Source organism: Salvelinus alpinus, chromosome 22, assembly GCF_045679555.1.
Source record: "Salvelinus alpinus chromosome 22, SLU_Salpinus.1, whole genome shotgun sequence".
In the NCBI taxonomy this organism is placed as follows: domain Eukaryota; kingdom Metazoa; phylum Chordata; class Actinopteri; order Salmoniformes; family Salmonidae; genus Salvelinus; species Salvelinus alpinus.
Window position 1 is genome coordinate 6,548,240 of NC_092107.1, and position 25,085 is coordinate 6,573,324.

The following is a 25,085-nucleotide window of genomic DNA, read 5'->3' on the forward strand; positions in this document are numbered from 1 at the left end:
AGGCTGATATCTATGTTTATAAGACAGGCTGATATCTATGTTTATCTGACAGGCTGATATCTATGTTTATCAGACAGGCTGATATCTGTCTATCAGACAGGCTGATATCTATGTTTATCAGACAGGCTGATATCTGTTTATCAGACAGGCTGATATCTATGTTTATAAGACAGGCTGATATCTATGTTTATCAGACAGGCTGATATCTATGTTTATCAGACAGGCTGATATCTATGTTTATCAGACAGGCTGATATCTATGTTTATCAGACAGGGTGATATCTATGTTTATCAGACAGGCTGATATCTGTTTATCAGACAGGCTGATATCTATGTTTATCAGAAAGGCTGATATCTATGTTTATCAGACAAGCTGATATCTATGTTTATCAGACAGGCTGATATCTATGTTTATCAGACAGGCTGATATCTATGTTTATCAGACAGGCTGATATCTATGTTTATCCGACAGGCTGATATCTATATTTATCCGACAGGCTGATATCTATGTTTATCCGACAGGCTGATATCTGTTTATCCGACAGGCAGATATCTATGTTTATCCGACAGGCTGATATCTATGTTTATCCGACAGGCTGATATCTATGTTTATCAGACAGGCTGATATCTATGTTTATCAGACAGGCTGATATCTATGTTTATCAGACAGGCTGATATCTGTTTATCCGACAGGCTGATATCTGTTTATCAGACAGGCTGATATCTATGTTTATCCGACAGGCTGATATCTATGTTTATCCGACAGGCTGATATCTATGTTTATCCGACAGGCTGATATCTATGTTTATCTGACAGGCTGATATCTGTTTATCAGACAGGCTGATATCTATGTTTATCCGACAGGCTGATATCTATGTTTATCAGACAGGCTGATATCTATGTTTATCAGACAGGCTGATATCTATTTATCAGACAGGCGGATATCTATGTTTATAAGACAGGCTGATATCTATGTTTATCAGACAGGCTGATATCTATGTTTATCAGACAGGCTGATATCTATGTTTATCAGACAGGCTGATATCTATGTTTATCAGACAGGCTGATATCTGTTTATCAGACAGGCTGATATCTATGTTTATCAGACAGGCTGATATCTATGTTTATCCGACAGGCTGATATCTATGTTTATCCGACAGGCTGATATCTATGTTTATCCGACAGGCAGATATCTATGTTTATCCGACAGGCTGATATCTATGTTTATCCGACAGGCTGATATCTATGTTTATCAGACAGGCTGATATCTATGTTTATCCGACAGGCTGATATCTATGTTTATCCGACAGGCTGATATCTATGTTTATCCGACAGGCTGATATCTATGTTTATCCGACAGGCTGATATCTATGTTTATCTGACAGGCTGATATCTGTTTATCAGACAGGCTGATATCTATGTTTATCCGACAGGCTGATATCTATGTTTATCTGACAGGCTGATATCTGTTTATCCGACAGGCTGATATCTATGTTTATCCGACAGGCTGATATCTATGTTTATCTTACAGGCTGATATCTATGTTTATCCGACAGGCTGATATCTATGTTTATTCGACAGGCTGATAGCTATGTTTATCCGACAGGCTGATAGCTAGGTTTATCAGATAGGCTGATATATGTTTATCAGACAGGCTGATATCTATGTTTATCAGACAGGCTGATATCTATGTTTATCAGACAGGCTGATATCTGTTTATCCGACAGGCTGATATCTGTTTATCAGACATGCTGATATCTATGTTTATCCGACAGGCTGATATCTGTTTATCAGACAGGCTGATATCTATGTTTATCCGACAGGCTGATATCTATGTTTATCCGACAGGCTGATATCTATGTTTATCTGACAGGCTGATATCTGTGTTTATCCGACAGGCTGATATCTATGTTTATCTGACAGGCTGATATCTGTTTATCAGACAGGCTGATATCTATGTTTATCCGACAGGCTGATATCTATGTTTATCTGACAGGCTGATATCTGTTTATCCGACAGGCTGATATCTATGTTTATCCGACAGGCTGATATCTATGTTTATCTGACAGGCTGATATCTGTTTATCAGACAGGCTGATATCTATGTTTATCCGACAGGCTGATATCTATGTTTATCTGACAGGCTGATATCTGTTTATCCGACAGGCTGATATCTATGTTTATCCGACAGGCTGATATATATGTTTATCTGACAGGCTGATATCTATGTTTATCCGACAGGCTGATATCTATGTTTATTCGACAGGCGGATAGCTATGTTTATCCGACAGGCTGATAGCTAGGTTTATCAGATAGGCTGATATATGTTTATCAGACAGGCTGATATCTATGTTTATCAGACAGGCTGATATCTATGTTTATCAGACAGGCTGATATCTGTTTATCCGACAGGCTGATATCTGTTTATCAGACAGGCTGATATCTATGTTTATCCGACAGGCTGATATCTGTTTATCAGACAGGCTGATATCTATGTTTATCCGACAGGCTGATATCTATGTTTATCCGACAGGCTGATATCTATGTTTATCTGACAGGCTGATATCTGTGTTTATCCGACAGGCTGATATCTATGTTTATCTGACAGGCTGATATCTGTTTATCAGACAGGCTGATATCTATGTTTATCCGACAGGCTGATATCTATGTTTATCTGACAGGCTGATATCTGTTTATCCGACAGGCTGATATCTATGTTTATCCGACAGGCTGATAGCTATGTTTATCTGACAGGCTGATATCTATGTTTATCAGACAGGCTGATATCTATGTTTATCAGACAGGCTGATATCTGTTTATCTGACAGGCTGATATCTATGTTTATCCGACAGGCTGATATCTATGTTTATCAGACAGGCTGATATCTATGTTTATCAGACAGGCTGATATCTATGTTTATCAGACAGGCTGATATCTATGTTTATCAGACAGGCTGATATCTGTTTATCCGACAGGCTGATATCTATGTTTATCAGACAGGCTGATATCTATGTTTATCCGACAGGCTGATATCTATGTTTATCAGACAGGCTGATATCTATGTTTATCAGACAGGCTGATATCTATGTTTATCAGACAGGCTGATATCTATGTTTATCAGACAGGCTGATATCTATGTTTATCAGACAGGCTGATATCTATGTTTATAAGACAGGCTGATATCTATGTTTATCCGAGAGGCTGATATCTATGTTTATACGACAGGCTGATATCTATGTTTATCCGACAGGCTGATATCTATGTTTATCTGACAGGCTGATATATGTTTATCAGACAGGCTGATATCTATGTTTATCCGACAGGCTGATATCTATGTTTATCAGACAGGCTGATATCTATGTTTATCAGACAGGCTGATATCTATTTATCAGACAGGCGGATATCTATGTTTATAAGACAGGCTGATATCTATGTTTATCAGACAGGCTGATATCTATGTTTATCAGACAGGCTGATCTCTGTCTATCAGACAGGCTGATATCTATGTTTATCAGACAGGCTGATATCTGTTTATCAGACAGGCTGATATCTATGTTTATCCGACAGGCTGATATCTATGTTTATCCGACAGGCTGATATCTATGTTTATCCGACAGGCAGATATCTATGTTTATCCGACAGGCTGATATCTATGTTTATCCGACAGGCTGATATCTATGTTTATCAGACAGGCTGATATCTATGTTTATCCGACAGGCTGATATCTTTGTTTATCCGACAGGCTGATATCTATGTTTATCCGACAGGCTGATATCTATGTTTATCCGACAGGCTGATATCTATGTTTATCTGACAGGCTGATATCTGTTTATCAGACAGGCTGATATCTATGTTTATCCGACAGGCTGATATCTGTGTTTATCTGACAGGCTGATATCTGTTTATCCGACAGGCTGATATCTATGTTTATCCGACAGGCTGATATCTATGTTTATCTGACAGGCTGATATCTATGTTTATCCGACAGGCTGATATCTATGTTTATTCGACAGGCTGATAGCTATGTTTATCCGACAGGCTGATAGCTAGGTTTATCAGATAGGCTGATATATGTTTATCAGACAGGCTGATATCTATGTTTATCAGACAGGCTGATATCTATGTTTATCAGACAGGCTGATATCTGTTTATCCGACAGGCTGATATCTGTTTATCAGACATGCTGATATCTATGTTTATCCGACAGGCTGATATCTGTTTATCAGACAGGCTGATATCTATGTTTATCCGACAGGCTGATATCTATGTTTATCCGACAGGCTGATATCTATGTTTATCTGACAGGCTGATATCTGTGTTTATCCGACAGGCTGATATCTATGTTTATCTGACAGGCTGATATCTGTTTATGAGACAGGCTGATATCTAAGTTTATCCGACAGGCTGATATCTATGTTTATCAGACAGGCTGATATCTGTTTATCCGACAGGCTGATATCTATGTTTATCAGACAGGCTGATATCTATGTTTATCCGACAGGCTGATATCTGTTTATCAGACAGGCTGATATCTATGTTTATCAGACAGGCTGATATCTATGTTTATCAGACAGGCTGATATCTATGTTTATCAGACAGGCTGATATCTATGTTTATCAGACAGGCTGATATCTATGTTTATAAGACAGGCTGATATCTATGTTTATCCGAGAGGCTGATATCTATGTTTATCCGACAGGCTGATATCTATGTTTATCCGACAGGCTGATATCTATGTTTATCTGACAGGCTGATATATGTTTATCAGACAGGCTGATATCTATGTTTATCCGACAGGCTGATATCTATGTTTATCAGACAGGCTGATATCTATGTTTATCAGACAGGCTGATATCTATTTATCAGACAGGCGGATATCTATGTTTATAAGACAGGCTGATATCTATGTTTATCAGACAGGCTGATATCTATGTTTATCAGACAGGCTGATCTCTGTCTATCAGACAGGCTGATATCTATGTTTATCAGACAGGCTGATATCTGTTTATCAGACAGGCTGATATCTATGTTTATCCGACAGGCTGATATCTATGTTTATCCGACAGGCTGATATCTATGTTTATCCGACAGGCAGATATCTATGTTTATCCGACAGGCTGATATCTATGTTTATCCGACAGGCTGATATCTATGTTTATCAGACAGGCTGATATCTATGTTTATCCGACAGGCTGATATCTATGTTTATACGACAGGCTGATATCTATGTTTATCCGACAGGCTGATATCTATGTTTATCTGACAGGCTGATATATGTTTATCAGACAGGCTGATATCTATGTTTATCCGACAGGCTGATATCTATGTTTATCAGACAGGCTGATATCTATGTTTATCAGACAGGCTGATATCTATTTATCAGACAGGCGGATATCTATGTTTATAAGACAGGCTGATATCTATGTTTATCAGACAGGCTGATATCTATGTTTATCAGACAGGCTGATCTCTGTCTATCAGACAGGCTGATATCTATGTTTATCAGACAGGCTGATATCTGTTTATCAGACAGGCTGATATCTATGTTTATCCGACAGGCTGATATCTATGTTTATCCGACAGGCTGATATCTATGTTTATCCGACAGGCAGATATCTATGTTTATCCGACAGGCTGATATCTATGTTTATCCGACAGGCTGATATCTATGTTTATCAGACAGGCTGATATCTATGTTTATCCGACAGGCTGATATCTTTGTTTATCCGACAGGCTGATATCTATGTTTATCCGACAGGCTGATATCTATGTTTATCCGACAGGCTGATATCTATGTTTATCTGACAGGCTGATATCTGTTTATCAGACAGGCTGATATCTATGTTTATCCGACAGGCTGATATCTGTGTTTATCTGACAGGCTGATATCTGTTTATCCGACAGGCTGATATCTATGTTTATCCGACAGGCTGATATCTATGTTTATCTGACAGGCTGATATCTATGTTTATCCGACAGGCTGATATCTATGTTTATTCGACAGGCTGATAGCTATGTTTATCCGACAGGCTGATAGCTAGGTTTATCAGATAGGCTGATATATGTTTATCAGACAGGCTGATATCTATGTTTATCAGACAGGCTGATATCTATGTTTATCAGACAGGCTGATATCTGTTTATCCGACAGGCTGATATCTGTTTATCAGACATGCTGATATCTATGTTTATCCGACAGGCTGATATCTGTTTATCAGACAGGCTGATATCTATGTTTATCCGACAGGCTGATATCTATGTTTATCCGACAGGCTGATATCTATGTTTATCTGACAGGCTGATATCTGTGTTTATCCGACAGGCTGATATCTATGTTTATCTGACAGGCTGATATCTGTTTATGAGACAGGCTGATATCTAAGTTTATCCGACAGGCTGATATCTATGTTTATCAGACAGGCTGATATCTGTTTATCCGACAGGCTGATATCTATGTTTATCAGACAGGCTGATATCTATGTTTATCCGACAGGCTGATATCTGTTTATCAGACAGGCTGATATCTATGTTTATCAGACAGGCTGATATCTATGTTTATCAGACAGGCTGATATCTATGTTTATCAGACAGGCTGATATCTATGTTTATCAGACAGGCTGATATCTATGTTTATAAGACAGGCTGATATCTATGTTTATCCGAGAGGCTGATATCTATGTTTATCCGACAGGCTGATATCTATGTTTATCCGACAGGCTGATATCTATGTTTATCTGACAGGCTGATATATGTTTATCAGACAGGCTGATATCTATGTTTATCCGACAGGCTGATATCTATGTTTATCAGACAGGCTGATATCTATGTTTATCAGACAGGCTGATATCTATTTATCAGACAGGCGGATATCTATGTTTATAAGACAGGCTGATATCTATGTTTATCAGACAGGCTGATATCTATGTTTATCAGACAGGCTGATCTCTGTCTATCAGACAGGCTGATATCTATGTTTATCAGACAGGCTGATATCTGTTTATCAGACAGGCTGATATCTATGTTTATCCGACAGGCTGATATCTATGTTTATCCGACAGGCTGATATCTATGTTTATCCGACAGGCAGATATCTATGTTTATCCGACAGGCTGATATCTATGTTTATCCGACAGGCTGATATCTATGTTTATCAGACAGGCTGATATCTATGTTTATCCGACAGGCTGATATCTTTGTTTATCCGACAGGCTGATATCTATGTTTATCCGACAGGCTGATATCTATGTTTATCCGACAGGCTGATATCTATGTTTATCAGACAGGCTGATATCTGTTTATCAGACAGGCTGATATCTATGTTTATCCGACAGGCTGATATCTGTGTTTATCTGACAGGCTGATATCTGTTTATCCGACAGGCTGATATCTATGTTTATCCGACAGGCTGATATCTATGTTTATCTGACAGGCTGATATCTATGTTTATCCGACAGGCTGATATCTATGTTTATTCGACAGGCTGATAGCTATGTTTATCCGACAGGCTGATAGCTAGGTTTATCAGATAGGCTGATATCTGTTTATCCGACAGGCTGATATCTGTTTATCAGACATGCTGATATCTATGTTTATCCGACAGGCTGATATCTGTTTATCATACAGGCTGATATCTATGTTTATCCGACAGGCTGATATCTATGTTTATCCGACAGGCTGATATCTATGTTTATCTGACAGGCTGATATCTGTGTTTATCCGACAGGCTGATATCTATGTTTATCTGACAGGCTGATATCTGTTTATGAGACAGGCTGATATCTATGTTTATCCGACAGGCTGATATCTATGTTTATCTGAGAGGCTGATATCTGTTTATCCGACAGGCTGATATCTATGTTTATCCGACAGGCTGATATCTATGTTTATCTGACAGGCTGATATCTGTTTATCAGACAGGCTGATATCTATGTTTATCCGACAGGCTGATATCTATGTTTATCTGACAGGCTGATATCTGTTTATCCGACAGGCTGATATCTATGTTTATCCGACAGGCTGATATCTATGTTTATCTGACAGGCTGATATCTATGTTTATCCGACAGGCTGATATCTATGTTTATTCGACAGGCTGATAGCTATGTTTATCCGACAGGCTGATAGCTAGGTTTATCAGATAGGCTGATATATGTTTATCAGACAGGCTGATATCTATGTTTATCAGACAGGCTGATATCTATGTTTATCAGACAGGCTGATATCTGTTTATCCGACAGGCTGATATCTGTTTATCAGACAGGCTGATATCTATGTTTATCCGACAGGCTGATATCTGTTTATCAGACAGGCTGATATCTATGTTTATCCGACAGGCTGATATCTATGTTTATCCGGCAGGCTGATATCTATGTTTATCTGACAGGCTGATATCTGTGTTTATCCGACAGGCTGATATCTATGTTTATCTGACAGGCTGATATCTGTTTATCAGACAGGCTGATATCTATGTTTATCCGACAGGCTGATATCTATGTTTATCTGACAGGCTGATATCTGTTTATCCGACAGGCTGATATCTATGTTTATCCGACAGGCTGATAGCTATGTTTATCTGACAGGCTGATATCTATGTTTATCAGACAGGCTGATATCTATGTTTATCAGACAGGCTGATATCTGTTTATCTGACAGGCTGATATCTATGTTTATCCGACAGGCTGATATCTATGTTTATCAGACAGGCTGATATCTATGTTTATCAGACAGGCTGATATCTATGTTTATCAGACAGGCTGATATCTATGTTTATCAGACAGGCTGATATCTGTTTATCCGACAGGCTGATATCTATGTTTATCAGACAGGCTGATATCTATGTTTATCCGACAGGCTGATATCTGTTTATCAGACAGGCTGATATCTATGTTTATCAGACAGGCTGATATCTATGTTTATCAGACAGGCTGCTATCTATGTTTATCAGACAGGCTGATATCTATGTTTATAAGACAGGCTGATATCTATGTTTATCAGACAGGCTGATATCTATGTTTATCAGACAGGCTGATATCTGTTTATCTGACAGGCTGATATCTATGTTTATCCGACAGGCTGATATCTATGTTTATTCGACAGGCTGATAGCTATGTTTATCCGACAGGCTGATAGCTAGGTTTATCAGACAGGCTGATATCTATGTTTATCAGACAGGCTGATATCTATGTTTATCAGACAGGCTGATATCTATGTTTATCAGACAGGCTGATATCTATGTTTATAAGACAGGCTGATATCTATGTTTATCAGACAGGCTGATATCTATGTTTATCAGACAGGCTGATATCTGTTTATCTGACAGGCTGATATCTATGTTTATCCGACAGGCTGATATCTATGTTTATCCGACAGGCTGATATCTATGTTTATCCGACAGGCTGATATCTGTTTATCAGACAGGCTGATTGATATCTGTTTAGCAGACAGGCTGATTGATATCTGTTTAGCAGACAGGTGTAAAGAGATGTAAATTATTTATCTTCTTACACCTTATGTACTTATCTTGGACTCAAAGAATACCATAACACTTTTCAAGGATTGGATATCATCAACTCATTGTATTAGCCAGTTAGACAAGCAGAAGGAAAACTGTTGCTGTAGACAAAGCCTGAGGATTGGTAGTTGAAGGCATTGTTGTCAGGTATGAAAGTGCTTTGAATTGGTAATAGGCTTACAGGGTGCACACACAGGACAAATACACCTGTCCTCCTTTATCTAGGTCGAGAACAAACCTAGACAAAGCATGTGTCACAAATGGCACCCTCTCCCTTATATAGTGCACTACTTTTGACGGGCTCTGGTCAGAAGAAGTGCACCATATAGGGAATAGGGTTCCATTTGGGATGCTACAAAGTGCGTGTGTGAGTCGAGATCAAACCTAGACAAAGAGTGTGCGGTGTCAGGGTTTATGCAGCTGCCAGTGTCTTTCCCTACAGACAAATCAAACAGGACAGGCTTTAGACTGTCTCAGCTCGTTCTCCACGCTACTGCGGTTATCAGATCTGTGTGTGTGAGTGTGTGCGCAGAGTCCCAGACTTGCAGCTGTAGTAATCAGATAAGGTTGGTTTGTACAGCAGACAAACACCATCTCCACCGGGGAGGGGTGTGGTATGGAGCCACAAGGGAGGGGTGTGGTATGGAGCCACAAGGGAGGGGTGTGGTATGGAGCCACCGGGGAGGGGTGTGGTATGGAGCCACAAGGGAGGGGTGTGGTATGGAGCCACAAGGGAGGGGTGTGGTATGGAGCCACAAGGGAGTGGTGTGGTATGGAGCCACAAGGGAGGGGTGTGGTATGGAGCCACCGGGGAGGGGTGTGGTATGGAGCCACCGGGGAGTGGTGTGGTATGGAGCCACCGGGGAGGGGTGTGGTATGGAGCCACAAGGGAGGGGTGTGGTATGGAGCCACAAGGGAGGGGTGTGGTATGGAGCCACCGGGGAGGGGTGTGGTATGGAGCCACCGGGGAGAGGTGTGGTATGGAGCCACAAGGGAGGGGTGTGGTATGGAGCCACAAGGGAGGGGTGTGGTATGGAGCCACAAGGGAGGGGTGTGGTATGGAGCCACAAGGGAGGGGTGTGGTATGGAGCCACCGGGGAGGGGTGTGGTATGGAGCCACCGGGGAGGGGTGTGGTATGGAGCCACAAGGGAGGGGTGTGGTATGGAGCCACCGGGGAGGGGTGTGGTATGGAGCCACCGGGGAGTGGTGTGGTATGGAGCCACCGGGGAGTGGTGTGGTATGGAGCCACCGGGGAGAGGTGTGGTATGGAGCCACCGGGGAGAGGTGTGGTATGGAGCAACCGGGGAGGGGTGTGGTATGGAGCAACCGGGGAGGGGTGTGGTATGGAGCCACCGGGGAGAGGTGTGGTATGGAGCCACCGGGGAGTGGTGTGGTATGGAGTCACTGGGGAGAGGTGTGGTATGGAGCAACCGGGGAGGGGTGTGGTATGGCGTGGGATAGTAAAACATGAGAATGCTTGTAGAGCAGAATTACAGTCTTGTATTTATGCAGTGCTGTTACTGGTCTGTAAATCTCCAAAAACACTCTAAGGTCTGTTAGGTATGATTATGGTTCTGATGAGAGTGGGACATGGGACGGGTCTGGTCTGGGTCCTGGACGAGGATGAGAGGAGAACAGAGTAGTGGGTTGACCCTACACCCTGTGATTACCTCCCTGGACCCATCTGGACTCACCTGGATTCCAGGTCACACTGATAGCAACAGATGTGCTGCAGCATTTTAGGAAGAGGTAGCGTAGTGTTAACTATAGTGTTAACTGTAGTGTTACAATTACACCTACAGGGCTAGACTGCATGTTCAGCAAGCTCTACAGTAGGTCAGAGTATAATTTCTGTATTCCAATCTAACCTGCCACCCGTCTGTTAAACACATGATTCTAGTAAATAATGATTATAATCAGGCAGGGAAAGGCAGCTCCGGTCCTTGGGGGCCTGAGTGAAATGTTGTTCTGTTTCAGATCAGCGTTTTAAACCTGGGAAACAAACCAGGTGTGTGTACTCCATGAGCGATCATATTCCTGGCAATAAAAAGTGAAAAGCAGCCGACTTCAAGTACCTGAGTTGCCCTTTAATGATTGAGATCATATACAGTCTACACACGGTACCTATAATACCGTTTTAGTTGGGTTGTATCTCTGGTTGTGTTTGGTTAGAAGAGACACTGGCTGCATCTCCTGAATATCCAGCTCTAATGTACATCCTCTTCTCTTTGGAAGTGGAAGGGCTGGGAGAGGAATTCAGGCAGGGGGGGAAACAGTTACCTCCTAAGGCCCCTGACTCTTTAATGGGACCGGGTCAGCCCACCCTGGAGAGGCACAGCAGGACAAAGGACCCTCACTGGCAGGGACAGGTGCTACACATGCATGCACGTACCATGCCAAAAGACCACCACTTCTACAGTACAAAACACAGGGGAGAAAGGCTGATTCCACGCTCTGCCTGTACTGCCTGAGTATCTGTGTCATGTGTGGAGGAAAGGAAGCAGGATTACATGCTTATAATCCCTGGTAATGTATAGTACACTACTTTTGATCAGGCTCCATAGGGAACAGGGTATCATTTGGAATGTACCCATGGTCTGGGAGAACAACAGTCAGTAATATCAATGATTGATTTATTTCTTAACTCTGATTTGACAGCTATTCTTTTCATTGTGAGTTAACTGTGTATTAATGTTTAGATAGCGGGTCAAGGATGTTTGAGAGGCCGGTAGGAAGGTAAACAGGGGAGACAGATTTCCTATAAGCCCTGAGAGGAGATTAGCTAACTGGGTTTTCAGCGGACGTGAAGTGTTCTCAGAGGAACTGGGTTGAAGGGTCAAAAGTTTAAGGTGGTTACAGGCCAAAGGCATTTCTTACCTGTCACTGTGTACCTACTGAATAGTCCACATTTTCTCTGCATCCTAGGTGGCATGGCACTGATAAACACCTGATAACTCACACTACTAGCCTGGTACCACACCTGTATGAGGTTTAGCTAACTGTACTGACAATCGTTGCCAGGCTATACATACTACCTCGCCCTTTGGTCACAGTTTGAGAGAGAGCGGGGTGTAATCTGTATCTCCATGCTTTGTGACTGACAGGCAGTGTGCTGGCAATGCTGGTACAAAAACCACAGTGTCAGTTTAATACAGTCACACTACAGACTGGATCAGAAATTTGTTGTAGAATTTTTTTTTTTTTTTTTAAACAGATCATTCCAAATGTATAGAACTAAAGTTGGTGTCTTGGTATAGAACACTGTCATTGTTCAAGTTAATTTACAACCAAAACAACAGTTGACATGCCAATACGTCCCCAGTCCTGACATTCGACATCATCGTGTTCTCAGAGCCGTGGCCTGGGGCCTCAACAAGGCGTCTGACTGACAACCAGGATCCTCTCCCTCCTGCATATCAGTTGGCTGGGTGGAGTGGTTCATACGGGTTCATGTATAGAATGACACACACACAGAAGGGGTAGGTAGGAAAGGGGGAAATACCTACTTCTTATTGTTATCTTAGAATGGAATCCTGATTCTGTCTGCATGGCGTCAAGAATCAGATTAAGACAAAGAGTCAGAGAGGAAACCATAGCCTGAAGATACTGTCTGACAAGCTGCCTAACCCCCTCACTGGTGACGTCAGGAGCTGTAACCTGATCAACACAAAGAGGGCACGAGGTAAAACAGTGAGGCACCTCCCCAGAGCATTCCGGATCAGGTGCTGAGGGGGTTTAAGGTGCCAGGATACGATGAGATGGAAGGATGGAGAGATAGTTCTGGAGAGACAGGGCTGATGTCAGCCTATAGATAAAGGAGGAGGTGATAATGGAATGGACTGAGCTCTGTTAGATAAACTAAGGAGGAGAGGTAGAAAGGCCTGTCTGTTGAAGGAGAAGAGCAGTACTGTAGATTGATTACCTGTCAGGTCGTACCTACAGGAGGGAATAAGTTGTGATTCGGAATGCACCCCAGATCATTGTATGTGTTAGAGTGTGTGTGAGAATCTTAGGTTCATAGTGACTGTGTATTGTCTAGAAACTCTCCCCCCACAACATCAACACTTCCTGCTGAATAGAACCCTGTTTCACTGTGAAACTATGACATTCTGAAAAGGATTAGAGGTGAGCTACATTCCATGGCTGTTATAAAGGGGTACAGACTATTAAGGGGTTGTTATACAGGGCTACAGACTATTATAGGGCTGTTATACAGGGCTACAGACTATTATAGGGCTGTTATACAGGGTTACAGACTATTATAGGGCTGTTATACAGGGCTACAGACTATTATAGGGCTGTTATACAGGGCTACAGACTATAATAGGGCTGTTATACAGGGGTACAGCCTATTATAGTGGTGTAATACAAAGCTGTAATACAAGGCTACAGACTATTATAGGGCTGTTATACAGGGCTACAGACTATTATAGGGCTGTTATACAGGGCTACAGACTATTATAGGGCTGTTATACAGGGCTACAGACTATAATAGGGCTGTTATACAGGGGTACAGCCTATTATAGTGGTGTAATACAAAGCTGTAATACAAGGGTACAGACTATTATTGGGCTGTTATACAGGGGTACAGACTATTATAGGGCTGTTATACAGGGCTACAGACTATTATAGGGCTGTTAAACAGGGCTACAGACTATTATAGGGCTGTTAAACAGGGCTACAGACTATTATAGGGCTGTTATACAGGGCTACAGACTATATTAGGGCTGTTATACAAAGCTGTAATACAAGGGTACAGACTATTTTTGAGCTGTTATACAGGGGTACAGACTATTATAGGGCTGTTAAACAGGGCTACAGACTATTATAGGGCTGTTATACAGGGCTACAGACTATATTAGGGCTGTTATACAAAGCTGTAATACAAGGGTACAGACTATTTTTGAGCTGTTATACAGGGGTACAGACCATTATAGGGCTGTTATACAGGGCTACAGACTATTATATGGCTGTTAAACAGGGCTACAGACTATTATAGGGCTGTTAAACAGGGCTACAGACTATTATAGGGCTGTTATAAAGGGCTACAGACTATAAAAGGGCTGTTATACAGGGGTACAGACTATTATAGGGCTGTTATACAGGGCTACAGACAATTATAGGGCTGTTATACAGGGCTACAGACTATTATAGGGCTGTTATACAGGGCTACAGACTATTATAGGGCTGTTATACAGGGCTACAGACTATTATAGGGCTGTTATACAGGGCTACAGACTATTATAGGGCTGTTATACAGGGCTACAGACTATTATAGGGCTGTTATACAGGGGTACAGACTATTATAGGGCTGTTATACAGGGCTACAGACTATTATAGGGCTGTTAAACAGGGCTACAGACTATTATAGGGCTGTTATACAAAGCTGTAATACAAGGGTACAGACTATTTTTGAGCTGTTATACAGGGGTACAGACTATTATAGGGCTGTTAAACAGGGGTACAGACTATTATAGGGCTGTTATACAGGGGTACAGACTATATTAGTGCTGTTATACAAAGCTGTAATACAAGGGTACAGACTATTTTTGAGCTGTTATACAGGGGTACAGACCATTATAGGGCTGTTATACAGGGTACAGACTATTATAGGGCTGTTAAACAGGGCTACAGACTATTATAGGGCTGTTAAACAGGGCTACAGACTATTATAGGGCTGTTATACAGGGCTACAGACTATAAAAGGGCTGTTATACAGGGGTACAGACTATTATAGGGGTGTTATACAGGGGTACAGACCATTATAGGGCTGTTATACAGGGGTACAGACTATTATAGGGCTGTTATACAGGAGTACAGACTATTATAGGTCTGTTATACAGGGCTACAGACTATTATAGGTCTGTTATACAGGGCTACAGACTATTATAGGGCTGTTAAACAGGGCTACAGACTATTATAGGGCTGTTAAACAGGGCTACAGACTATTATAGGGCTGTTATACAGGGCTACAGACTATAAAAGGGCTGTTATACAGGGGTACAGACTATTATAGGGGTGTTATACAGGGGTACAGACCATTATAGGGCTGTTATACAGGGGTACAGACTATTATAGGGCTGTTATACAGGAGTACAGACTATTATAGGTCTGTTATACAGGGCTACAGACTATTATAGGTCTGTTATACAGGAGTACAGACTATTATAGGTCTGTTATACAGGGCTACAGACTATTATAGGGCTGTTATACAGGGCTACAGACTATTATAGGGCTGTTATACAGGGCTACAGACTATTATAAGGCTGTTATACAGGGCTGTTATACAGGAGTACAGACTATTATAGGTCTGTTATACAGGGCTACAGACTATTATAGGGCTGTTATACAGGGCTACAGACTATTATAGGGCTGTTATACAGGGCTACAGACTATAAAAGGGCTGTTATACAGGGGTACAGACTATTATAGGGGTGTTATACAGGGGTACAGACCATTATAGGGCTGTTATACATGGGTACAGACTATTATAGGGCTGTTATACAGGAGTACAGACTATTATAGGTCTGTTATACAGGGCTACAGACTATTATAAGGCTGTTATACAGGAGTACAGACTATTATAGGGGTGTTATACAGGGCTACATACTATTATAGGGCTGTTATACAGGGCTACAGACTATTATAAGGCTGTTATACAGGGCTGTTATACAGGAGTACAGACTATTATAGGTCTGTTATACAGGGCTACAGACTATTATAGGTCTGTTATACAGGGCTACATACTATTATAGGGCTGTTATACAGGAGTACAGACTATTATAGGTCTGTTATACAGGGCTACATACTATTATAGGGCTGTTATACAGGGCTACAGACTATTATAAGGCTGTTATACAGGGCTGTTATACAGGAGTACAGACTATTATAGGTCTGTTATACAGGGCTACAGACTATTATAAGGCTGTTATACAGGGCTGTTATACAGGAGTACAGACTATTATAGGTCTGTTATACAGGGCTACATACTATTATAGGGCTGTTATACAGGAGTACAGACTATTATAGGTCTGTTATACAGGGCTACAGACTATTATAGGGCTGTTATACAGGAGTACAGACTATTATAGGGCTGTTATACAGGAGTACAGACTATTATAGGGCTGTTATACAGGGCTGTTATACAGGAGTACAGACTATTATAGGGCTGTTATACAGGAGTACAGACTATTATAGGGCTGTTATACAGGGCTGTTATACAGGAGTACAGACTATTATAGGGCTGTTATACAGGAGTACAGACTATTATAGGTCTGTTATACAGGGCTACAGACTATTATAAGGCTGTTATACAGGGCTGTTATACAGGAGTACAGACTATTATAGGTCTGTTATACAGGGCTACATACTATTATAGGGCTGTTATACAGGGCTACAGACTATTATAGGTCTGTTATACAGGGCTACAGACTATTATAGGGCTGTTATACAGGAGTACAGACTATTATAGGGCTGGTATACAGGGCTACAGACTATTATAAGGCTGTTATACAGGGCTGTTATACAGGAGTACAGACTATTATAGGTCTGTTATACAGGGCTACAGACTATTATAGGTCTGTTATACAGGAGTACAGACTATTATAGGGCTGGTATACAGGGCTACAGACTATTATAAGGCTGTTATACAGGGCTGTTATACAGGAGTACAGACTATTAAACCGTTAAAACTTTAGTTTAGCATCCCAACAGCTACTCTGACAACAAGGAACAGTAGGGGGAAGGAGCTACTGTACAGCAGAGAGCCATCTCAAGCATGTAACCCCTTCCTCCTGTGGCGGCCAGGTCTCTCTCGCACGCACGCACCACGCACGCACGCACGCACGCACGCACGCACGCACGCGCGCGCACGCACACACACACACACACACACACACACACACACACACACACACACACACACACACACACACACACACGCTCTTGAAGTAGTGTGCCTGCCTCTGTTCCGAAGGAGGCTACAAGAGAACCTGTAACTCAATCTGAGTAACGCAGTCGGAACACTTATCATTCACTAAGCTCTCTATCCCACAGGTTGAAATATGTGACATCATTTCCTGCCAGTGTCAGTCAACACACAGGGAATATGTGACCAAGAACGTCACTACGGTCTGGGACTCAGTGGCTGAGAAACTATTTGGACATTAAACAGGGAATGCATAAATACATGCCCCAAAGTATTCGGGATACTTGAATTGGAGATCTAAGACTTAAAATAAATACATGTGTTTCTATTCTAAAAAAAACAGGTTGTTTAAAATAAGAGATAACACAAAACCATGCTCTCAAACAATGACGAATATGTCATACAGTCTATGTACCGCATTTGATTGATATCCTCCAGAACGTCATGGTTCTTGTCTTGACTAGGGAGTGGAGCTCAACTATCATTTACTTTCCTGTCCAAGGCAGATTTATGAGAGGGACTGTTAGAGAGATATGTTTGGTAAGAGGGGAGTCATCCTGTCTAGATGGTCCACCCTGTGAGAGAACATCTGGTGAATCCTCACTCAGTCTGAGATAGTAGGTCAAACCAGGGCTGTGTCTAAAATGGCACCCTATTCCCTACTTAGTGCACTACTTTTGACCAGGGCCCATAGGGTTCTGAGCAAATTAAGTGTACTATATAGGGAACAGGGTGCCTTTTGGGACATAGGCAAAAGTAGTGCACAATTTCGGGAAAGGGGTGTTATTTGAGATTCCCAACTGGTGTAGATCTAACCATGTTTAATGTATCTTAATGATGTGCATAGACAAGGTTTTCTTTCCGTCTACAGGCCTCCTCCAATACTGTTCTGACTCAAACTCCAGCAGCGAAGTTCTGGAATGCTGTGGAGAGTTGCATCGACCCAATTAGCTCTGTTTCAAACTGACGTTTTGATGGTGCGTGTGTGTGCAGCCAGAAAGTTTGAAATGGAAGATTCAGCGATTATACCAAGGGATTTTCAAATCCACTGTTCCCTGCCTGTCACCCCTTCACAGTTCTTCCTTTAGATGTCAAGGATACACAACCACACACACACACACACACACACACAGCCAGGGTCTATAGGGAGAAGATAGATAGGGAACTAGTCAGGCAGATATGCAAGAAAGCAATGGTCAAGAGGTGCTGTTGAACAAAGGCTGTTTGTTAGATAGGAGGTACAGGAGACTATCAGATGTGGATATGAGCCTTGCAATAAGGGCTTCCCTTCAGCAAGAGGAGACACACAGGGTAAATGTCACCCTACTCCTTACATAGTGAACTACTTTGGACCAAAGCACATTGCACACATGTACATACACACACAAGCCACTATTCCTCTATTGGTTTCATTCAGTTGGTACTACATCATCTGTGTACCTCATGCTTCCCTGTATCAGTCAGCATAGCAACAATACGTCATTTATCATACCAATTGTTTTTTCTTTCATAAGTTCATTCAAAGTTTAGGGTTTACTCTTCATCTAACCAATACATAAACAAAACCACATCCAACAGATGGGAGCCTGCTTCTATTGGTAAAGTCATGAATTCACTTTGCCTGAGGAGGGTTCTTCTTTTCCACTCTTCGTGTATAGGTGTGTTTGTGTACCTTTTCCCCTGATCTATCTGTTCTAGACTTTTCAGGAATAATATTCACGTGTAAATGTACCTTTTTACACACCATCTCAACTGTCTCCTTTGCTTATAAGCAACGTTTAAAAGTCCGCTAACCTTGTTGTCTTAACATTATCTTCCAGAGGTGACAGGACAGGAGCAATCTTTTTTTCTCACTCTCACGTTGTGAAAAAACACATTTCCATTGTAATAAATGTCCCAAATGGCACCTTATTCCCTATAAAGTGAACTAACCTGGTCGAAAGTAGCTCCCTACGTAGGGGATAGGGTTCCATTTGGGACGCATGCCTAGTCAAGAGTGATATTAACACTTTCCTCAGCTGGTAACTGTTATCCTGTCCTCCAGGCGAGCATTTGAAAGGTCAAAGGTGAACAGTGAAGGGTCATCTTACCGTCGTCCAGGTCAGGTATGATGGTGACCCTGGCAGTGTGGTACTCCTGTCCCAGACGGCCTCCCATGGGCATACTGAGGGTAACGTTGAAGCTCTCCTCCTCTTCATACAGAGAGTCATCTATGATCACCACACGACAGGACTTCTCCGTCTCGCCCTTATCGAAGCGCAGGACACTGTTGTGTTCCTCAGGTCTGGATATGTAATCAGAGTAGGACAGGACTGTAGTGGGGATGGTCCCTGTAGCTGTGGCTGTAGGAGAGAGGAAAGGAGAGATGGATGAGAAGAGAGGGAGAGATGGAGAGGAGAGAGGACTCTAGCAGGGACATTACCTGAAGCTGTGGTGTGTGTGTGTGTGTGTGTGTGTGTGTGTGTGTGTGTGTGTGTGTGTGTGTGTGTGTGTGTGTGTGTGTGTGTGTGTGTGTGTGTGTGTGTGTGTGTGTGTGTGTGTGTGTGTGTGTGTGTGTGTGTGTGTGTGTGTGGACTGTACCTTGCTGTGTGTAGCAGATGACCATGAGTTCCTGTGTGATGTCACCACTCCTGCGTACTGGGATCAGCAGCTCCCCAATGTCCTCCTCTATAGGGTAGACTGCAGACGGGATGAACACTGTCGACTCTGGGGGGACAGGGAAAGAAAGAGGGGAGTGAGACAGAGGGAGAGAGTCAGAGGGGGGAGACAAAGAGAGATAAACCCTCACATCCTACTCACTGCGTATGTACTTAATACAGAAGCTATGCTGATGAGAAGAGGGTACAACAATGCGTTAAATATTTCTGTCTGAGTTACAGTATGTTGCTGCTGGTGCTCTGGTCCAGGCTCCTCTCTGAGGGCTTAACAGAGTTCTATAAAGGATGTGTTGACCCAGTGAACAGAGGCAGACTATCAGAAGACATAGTCTGCGTCGCAAATGGCACCCTATTCCCTTTATAGTACACTCCCTTTGACCTGAGCTCTATGCAGGTCCTGGTTAAAAGTAGGGCACTATATTGGGAATAGGGCGTCATTTAGGATCCATCCAGAGGATATGATGTCTAACATCAGTGGTTGGCACAGACAACTACCGAGAAGCCTCTCTGACAGTTGACGCACAGGGACCAATCAGGGAATACATATACATTTAGTGAATTGTTAATAGGAAAAGTCCAGCTTCTGTACTGTAGACTCGAAGAAGAACAGTAAAGGTGGGCCTGGATAATAAACCTGACGTGTCTTGATTCTGTTAGCAAGCAGAGACCTGTTGACAATTGGTCTTTTTTACAGTCTGTTATACAGTCCCTCCCCCTGTTCTGTCCTTTCCTCTCCTCTCCTTATCTCTCCTCTCCTCCTTTATTCTGCATAGCATGACTGTGTCTAAGTTACTAGACCTGAGTTACATCCCAGAGGCCTACACTAAGAAGTACCTACCTCACATAGACATGTTTATAATATTATCTCTATCACTGTAAGGTTTATTCTTCTTAAAACCTATTCTTTACTCTAATTGTGAATCTGGACGTCTGTGCTAAAAAGGTGCCAGCAGGACCCAAACTCTCAACATCCCAACAGTCACACCTGACCAATTACTGACTGACCAGGACACTGGACCAATGGCTCCCTGCCCTGCCCAGCCCTGTTGTGGCTAAACAACTAGATGTTCTATCTCCTACTCAGGCTGGCAGAACCTTCAAGCTTATAGCCCTTAATACTAGCTCCTGCCAAGGCAGAACATACTTTAAGCTCCAAGCTGACAGGCCTTAATGTGGATAGTTTCTCCCCTCTCTCTCTCTGACTAAACTTGAACTCTTCTGAGTTGAAGAGATTCACATTTAAAGGAGCTGCTAGAAACTGGGTCAGTTGTAAGACAAGTCCCAAATGACACCCTATTCCCATAGGGCTCTGGTCAAAAGTAGTGCACTAAAAACGGAATAGGGTGCCATTTGAGAAACAGGCATACTCTGAGAAGCTGGGAAATCATGGAAATCTAAAATAGTATGGTCATGAAGCAGAATTATATTTTAGTGTGAAATGTTAAAATCTTAATATTGATAGCTGCAAGTTGTTATCCTTTCCCTCAAGGGACTAGAGTGTTTTGTGAGACAAACAGTACCATCCTCCATATATTTTAACCAATGTAAGTTGTTGAAAGAATATTCCTCCTCTCACACAGAGGGACCCCAGAGGGGGAAGGAGAGGAGAGGCATCATTTATATGTAAATTATGCAGGAGCTTCCCTCCCTCAGCCTTCCAACTACAGTATCACAGGGGAATGAACGGCTGAGCTGCTGTTTTTAAAAACCTTGTTTGTCTGAACTGTATTTAGATACTTTAACTACCTCACTAATAGCACCCTATTCCCTATGTAGTGCACTACTTTCGATCAGGACCAATAGGGAATATGGTGTCCTTTGGGACACAGCCCTTGTGTAAACAACATGAGAGCCCTGGGAAGGCTCCAGTCTAGTGTTCTCCATCCATACCCTGGACCTGACACTAACCCTGGGATTCTCCATACCCAATTGAACCGTATTTGTTTATTTACCTTTCTGGAGAAAACAACTTCCCATATAGATTATTGTTGCAGTGTTGCTGATCACTATATCTAACCTGGGGTTGGAAAACTACAGGAACCGTCCCAAAATTACCAGGTTTTCCAGAAATCCCGGTCGGAAGATTCCTGGAATCAGGAGGGATTGAGGGAATAAGCAGGAAATGTGGGAATTTTACAACCTTAATCCAAGTATAACACCCATGTTGGTTTCCATGATGTGACCAATATGATAGTATCCTGTCTCCCTTTACTCAGGCAGGCAGGCTAAACCCAGGTCTAAAACTTGACTCTCAGTCTCATCATGATTTCATGCTGTGGTTATGCTCTGGGGCCAAGCCAGGGATTGATAAGAGGCAGAGAGCAGCTTCACTAACAGAGAGCAGCTTCACTAACATGGGACACACTAATGAGGCTGAGAAAGGTCATGTCTTGTTATCCACTGACCTGGATGTTCTCACCCACCTAATATAAAACCCTGCCTCTCCCATAGAGATAACCTCAGACCAACCATCTCTGCTAAGACTGATGAAGAACCTACCTGTAGTAATGACTTATCAACCATTAGTCATTTGAACACTACACTGTTTAGACTGTTAAAACAAGCTACTCTGGATCATGGACCTGTAGTACATACCATCAGCTGGGTCGAGGATCTCCACAGTGGCTGTGTCAGGGAACTCCAGGGCAGCCATGACAGATTCTGATAGAACAATCTGGAAGGTCTCAGACTGCTCGTACACTCCATCCTGCAGGATCCTCACCCTCCATGTAGCCGTGCTCTGACCTGGGTTAAACTGGACCTGCTTCTGGGCTTTACCACGGAAGTCCTTATCCTTCTCCGCCGTACCATCTCTGGTGCCGATGCCTGGGCGAGGAGGGAGGAGATGAGAGAGGAGGAAGAGGAAATTATTAGGACCTAGAAGCAATAAACATAAAAAAGTTATTATAATATGGGATTCAACAATATAAGATCAAAAGGTAGCATCCAGATATAATAACCAGTCAACAACTGAGAACAGAGCCCAGTCAGAGATGGGTCAGAGAAGCAGTCAGTGTTAGATGAAGTTGTGATGTTTCAGCTAGCTTCCTTTCAAGATAGATTACCTTGACACAATTAAGCTATCTTGTGGGTAAAGCAGAATCAACTTAAAACAAGGTTGTCTATGCAGGTAGTGTAGAAGTATTGGTAGATTGACATTGTTGTTACTGCCGAGCCTACTGAGTCTAGCCTGCCCAGCTGGCTGGTGATAGTTTGTGCCAGTGTTGTTTGATCAGACCTGCTGTCACAGGGCTGATGACGATGGCAGGCCTCCTGCTGTTCAGCTAGCTACACAACAATGAAGTGTTACACACACACGCTCCCTGCGCTAGCTCCCAGCAGGAGGTCCCCAGTAAATAGATGATAGCAGCCAAGCAGACCCCATGGCTGAGCTAGACCAACAAAAATAGAAATAAATAAATAAATAATAATAACAAAAAAAACAAATACATGAGCAGATACTTTCCACGCTTCCTCTGAACAGAGACAGAGAGAAAGAGAGAGATCAGCAAGAGTGAGAAGAGAGACAAGATAAAAGAGCAAGAGAGAGAGAGAGAGAGAGAGAGAGAGAGAGAGAGAGAGAGAGAGAGAGAGAGAGAGAGAGAGAGAGCGAGAGAGAGAAAGAGATTCAAGTGAGGAAGAGAAAAGACAAGAGTAAAGAGTTTCAACGGTGCACAGATGGAGGCAGAAATGTATGAGTTGGGGTTTTGGACCAAAATTACCATTTCATTCTTTGAAGAAATGAAGGGGAAAGTGAGCTTTGATACGCCTGCATCGAGAAGGGAAATGGGCCCTGTACGTGTTCATAGGGCTCATACAGTTCTTGCTGACATGTGTTCATAGATAACATGGATGAGCTCAACAGAGCCAGGATACATCTGGCAAGATGGCACCGACAGACATGGCAGCACTGCTTCTAGCTCCTAAGCAACTTTGCAGTATTTTGTTTTTTGTGTGTTATTTCTTACATTATTAGCCCAGAAAGTTTTTTGTGTTATTATATACAGCCGGAAATAACTTTTGTATATCAGAGCGACGGTAACTCACCAGCATTACAAACAGGAATACAACTTTCCCGAATTGGGTCCTTTGTTCGTACCCCCCAGGGCAATTGAACTTATCCCAGAGGCTCCTCCAAGACGCCGCCGGTGGAGAAGAGGTATTCGGAGAGGACTTCTAGTCCGACTGGAAGCGTGCACACCATCCACCACTTCCGAGTATATTACTCGCTAATGTTCAGTCTTTGAACAATAAAGTAGATGAGCTCAGGGCGAGGATCTCCTTCTAGAGAGACATCAGGGACTGTAACATACTCTGTTTCAAGGAATCATGGCTCTCTCCGGATATACTGTCCGTGTCCACACAGCCAGCTGGGTTCTCAGTACATCACGCAGACAGGAATAAAGAACTCTCCGGGAAGAAGAAAGACGGGGTTGTATGTTTCATGATTAACTACTCATAGTGTGATTGTGATAACATACAGAAACTCAAGTCCTTTTGTTCACCCAACCTAGAATACCTCACAATCAAATGCCAACCATATTACCTCCCAAGATAATTATCTTCGGTTATAGTCACAGCCGTGTATATTCCCCCTCAAGCCGATACCACGACGGCCCTGGACTTTGTGCAAACTGGAAACCACATATCCTGAGACCGCATTTATTGTAGCTGGGGATTTTAATCAAGCAAATTTGAGGAAAACGATACCAAAGTTCTATCAACAGATTGACTGTAGTACACTCGACTGCTACTCCAACTTCCGGGATGCCTACAAGGCCCTCACCGGCTCTCCCTTCGGGAAATAAGATCATGACTCCATTTTGCTCATCCCTTCCAATAGGCAGAAACCCAAACAGGAAGTACCCGTGTTAAGGTCTATTCAACGCTTGTCTGACCAATCGAAATCCATGCTTCAAGATTGTTTTGAACATGGGGACTGGGATATGTATACACTGACACGGTGACTGTATCACTGCCTGGTACGGCAACT

At 42.4% G+C, this 25,085-nt stretch overlaps 1 protein-coding gene across 1 annotated transcript in view; it reads right to left on the reverse strand.

Annotated features, from left to right (window-relative positions):
- Positions 1-25,085, reverse strand: part of LOC139548874 (FRAS1-related extracellular matrix protein 2-like) — a 101,007-nt gene that overhangs the window by 31,506 nt on the left and 44,416 nt on the right. Inside the window, exons 6-8 of the mRNA XM_071358788.1 lie at positions 22,688-22,918; positions 20,016-20,141; positions 19,526-19,777 (exon numbers count right to left, since the gene is read on the reverse strand). Of these exons, the coding sequence (XP_071214889.1) occupies positions 19,526-19,777; positions 20,016-20,141; positions 22,688-22,918 (609 nt within the window). The remainder of the gene's footprint in view (positions 1-19,525; positions 19,778-20,015; positions 20,142-22,687; positions 22,919-25,085) is intronic.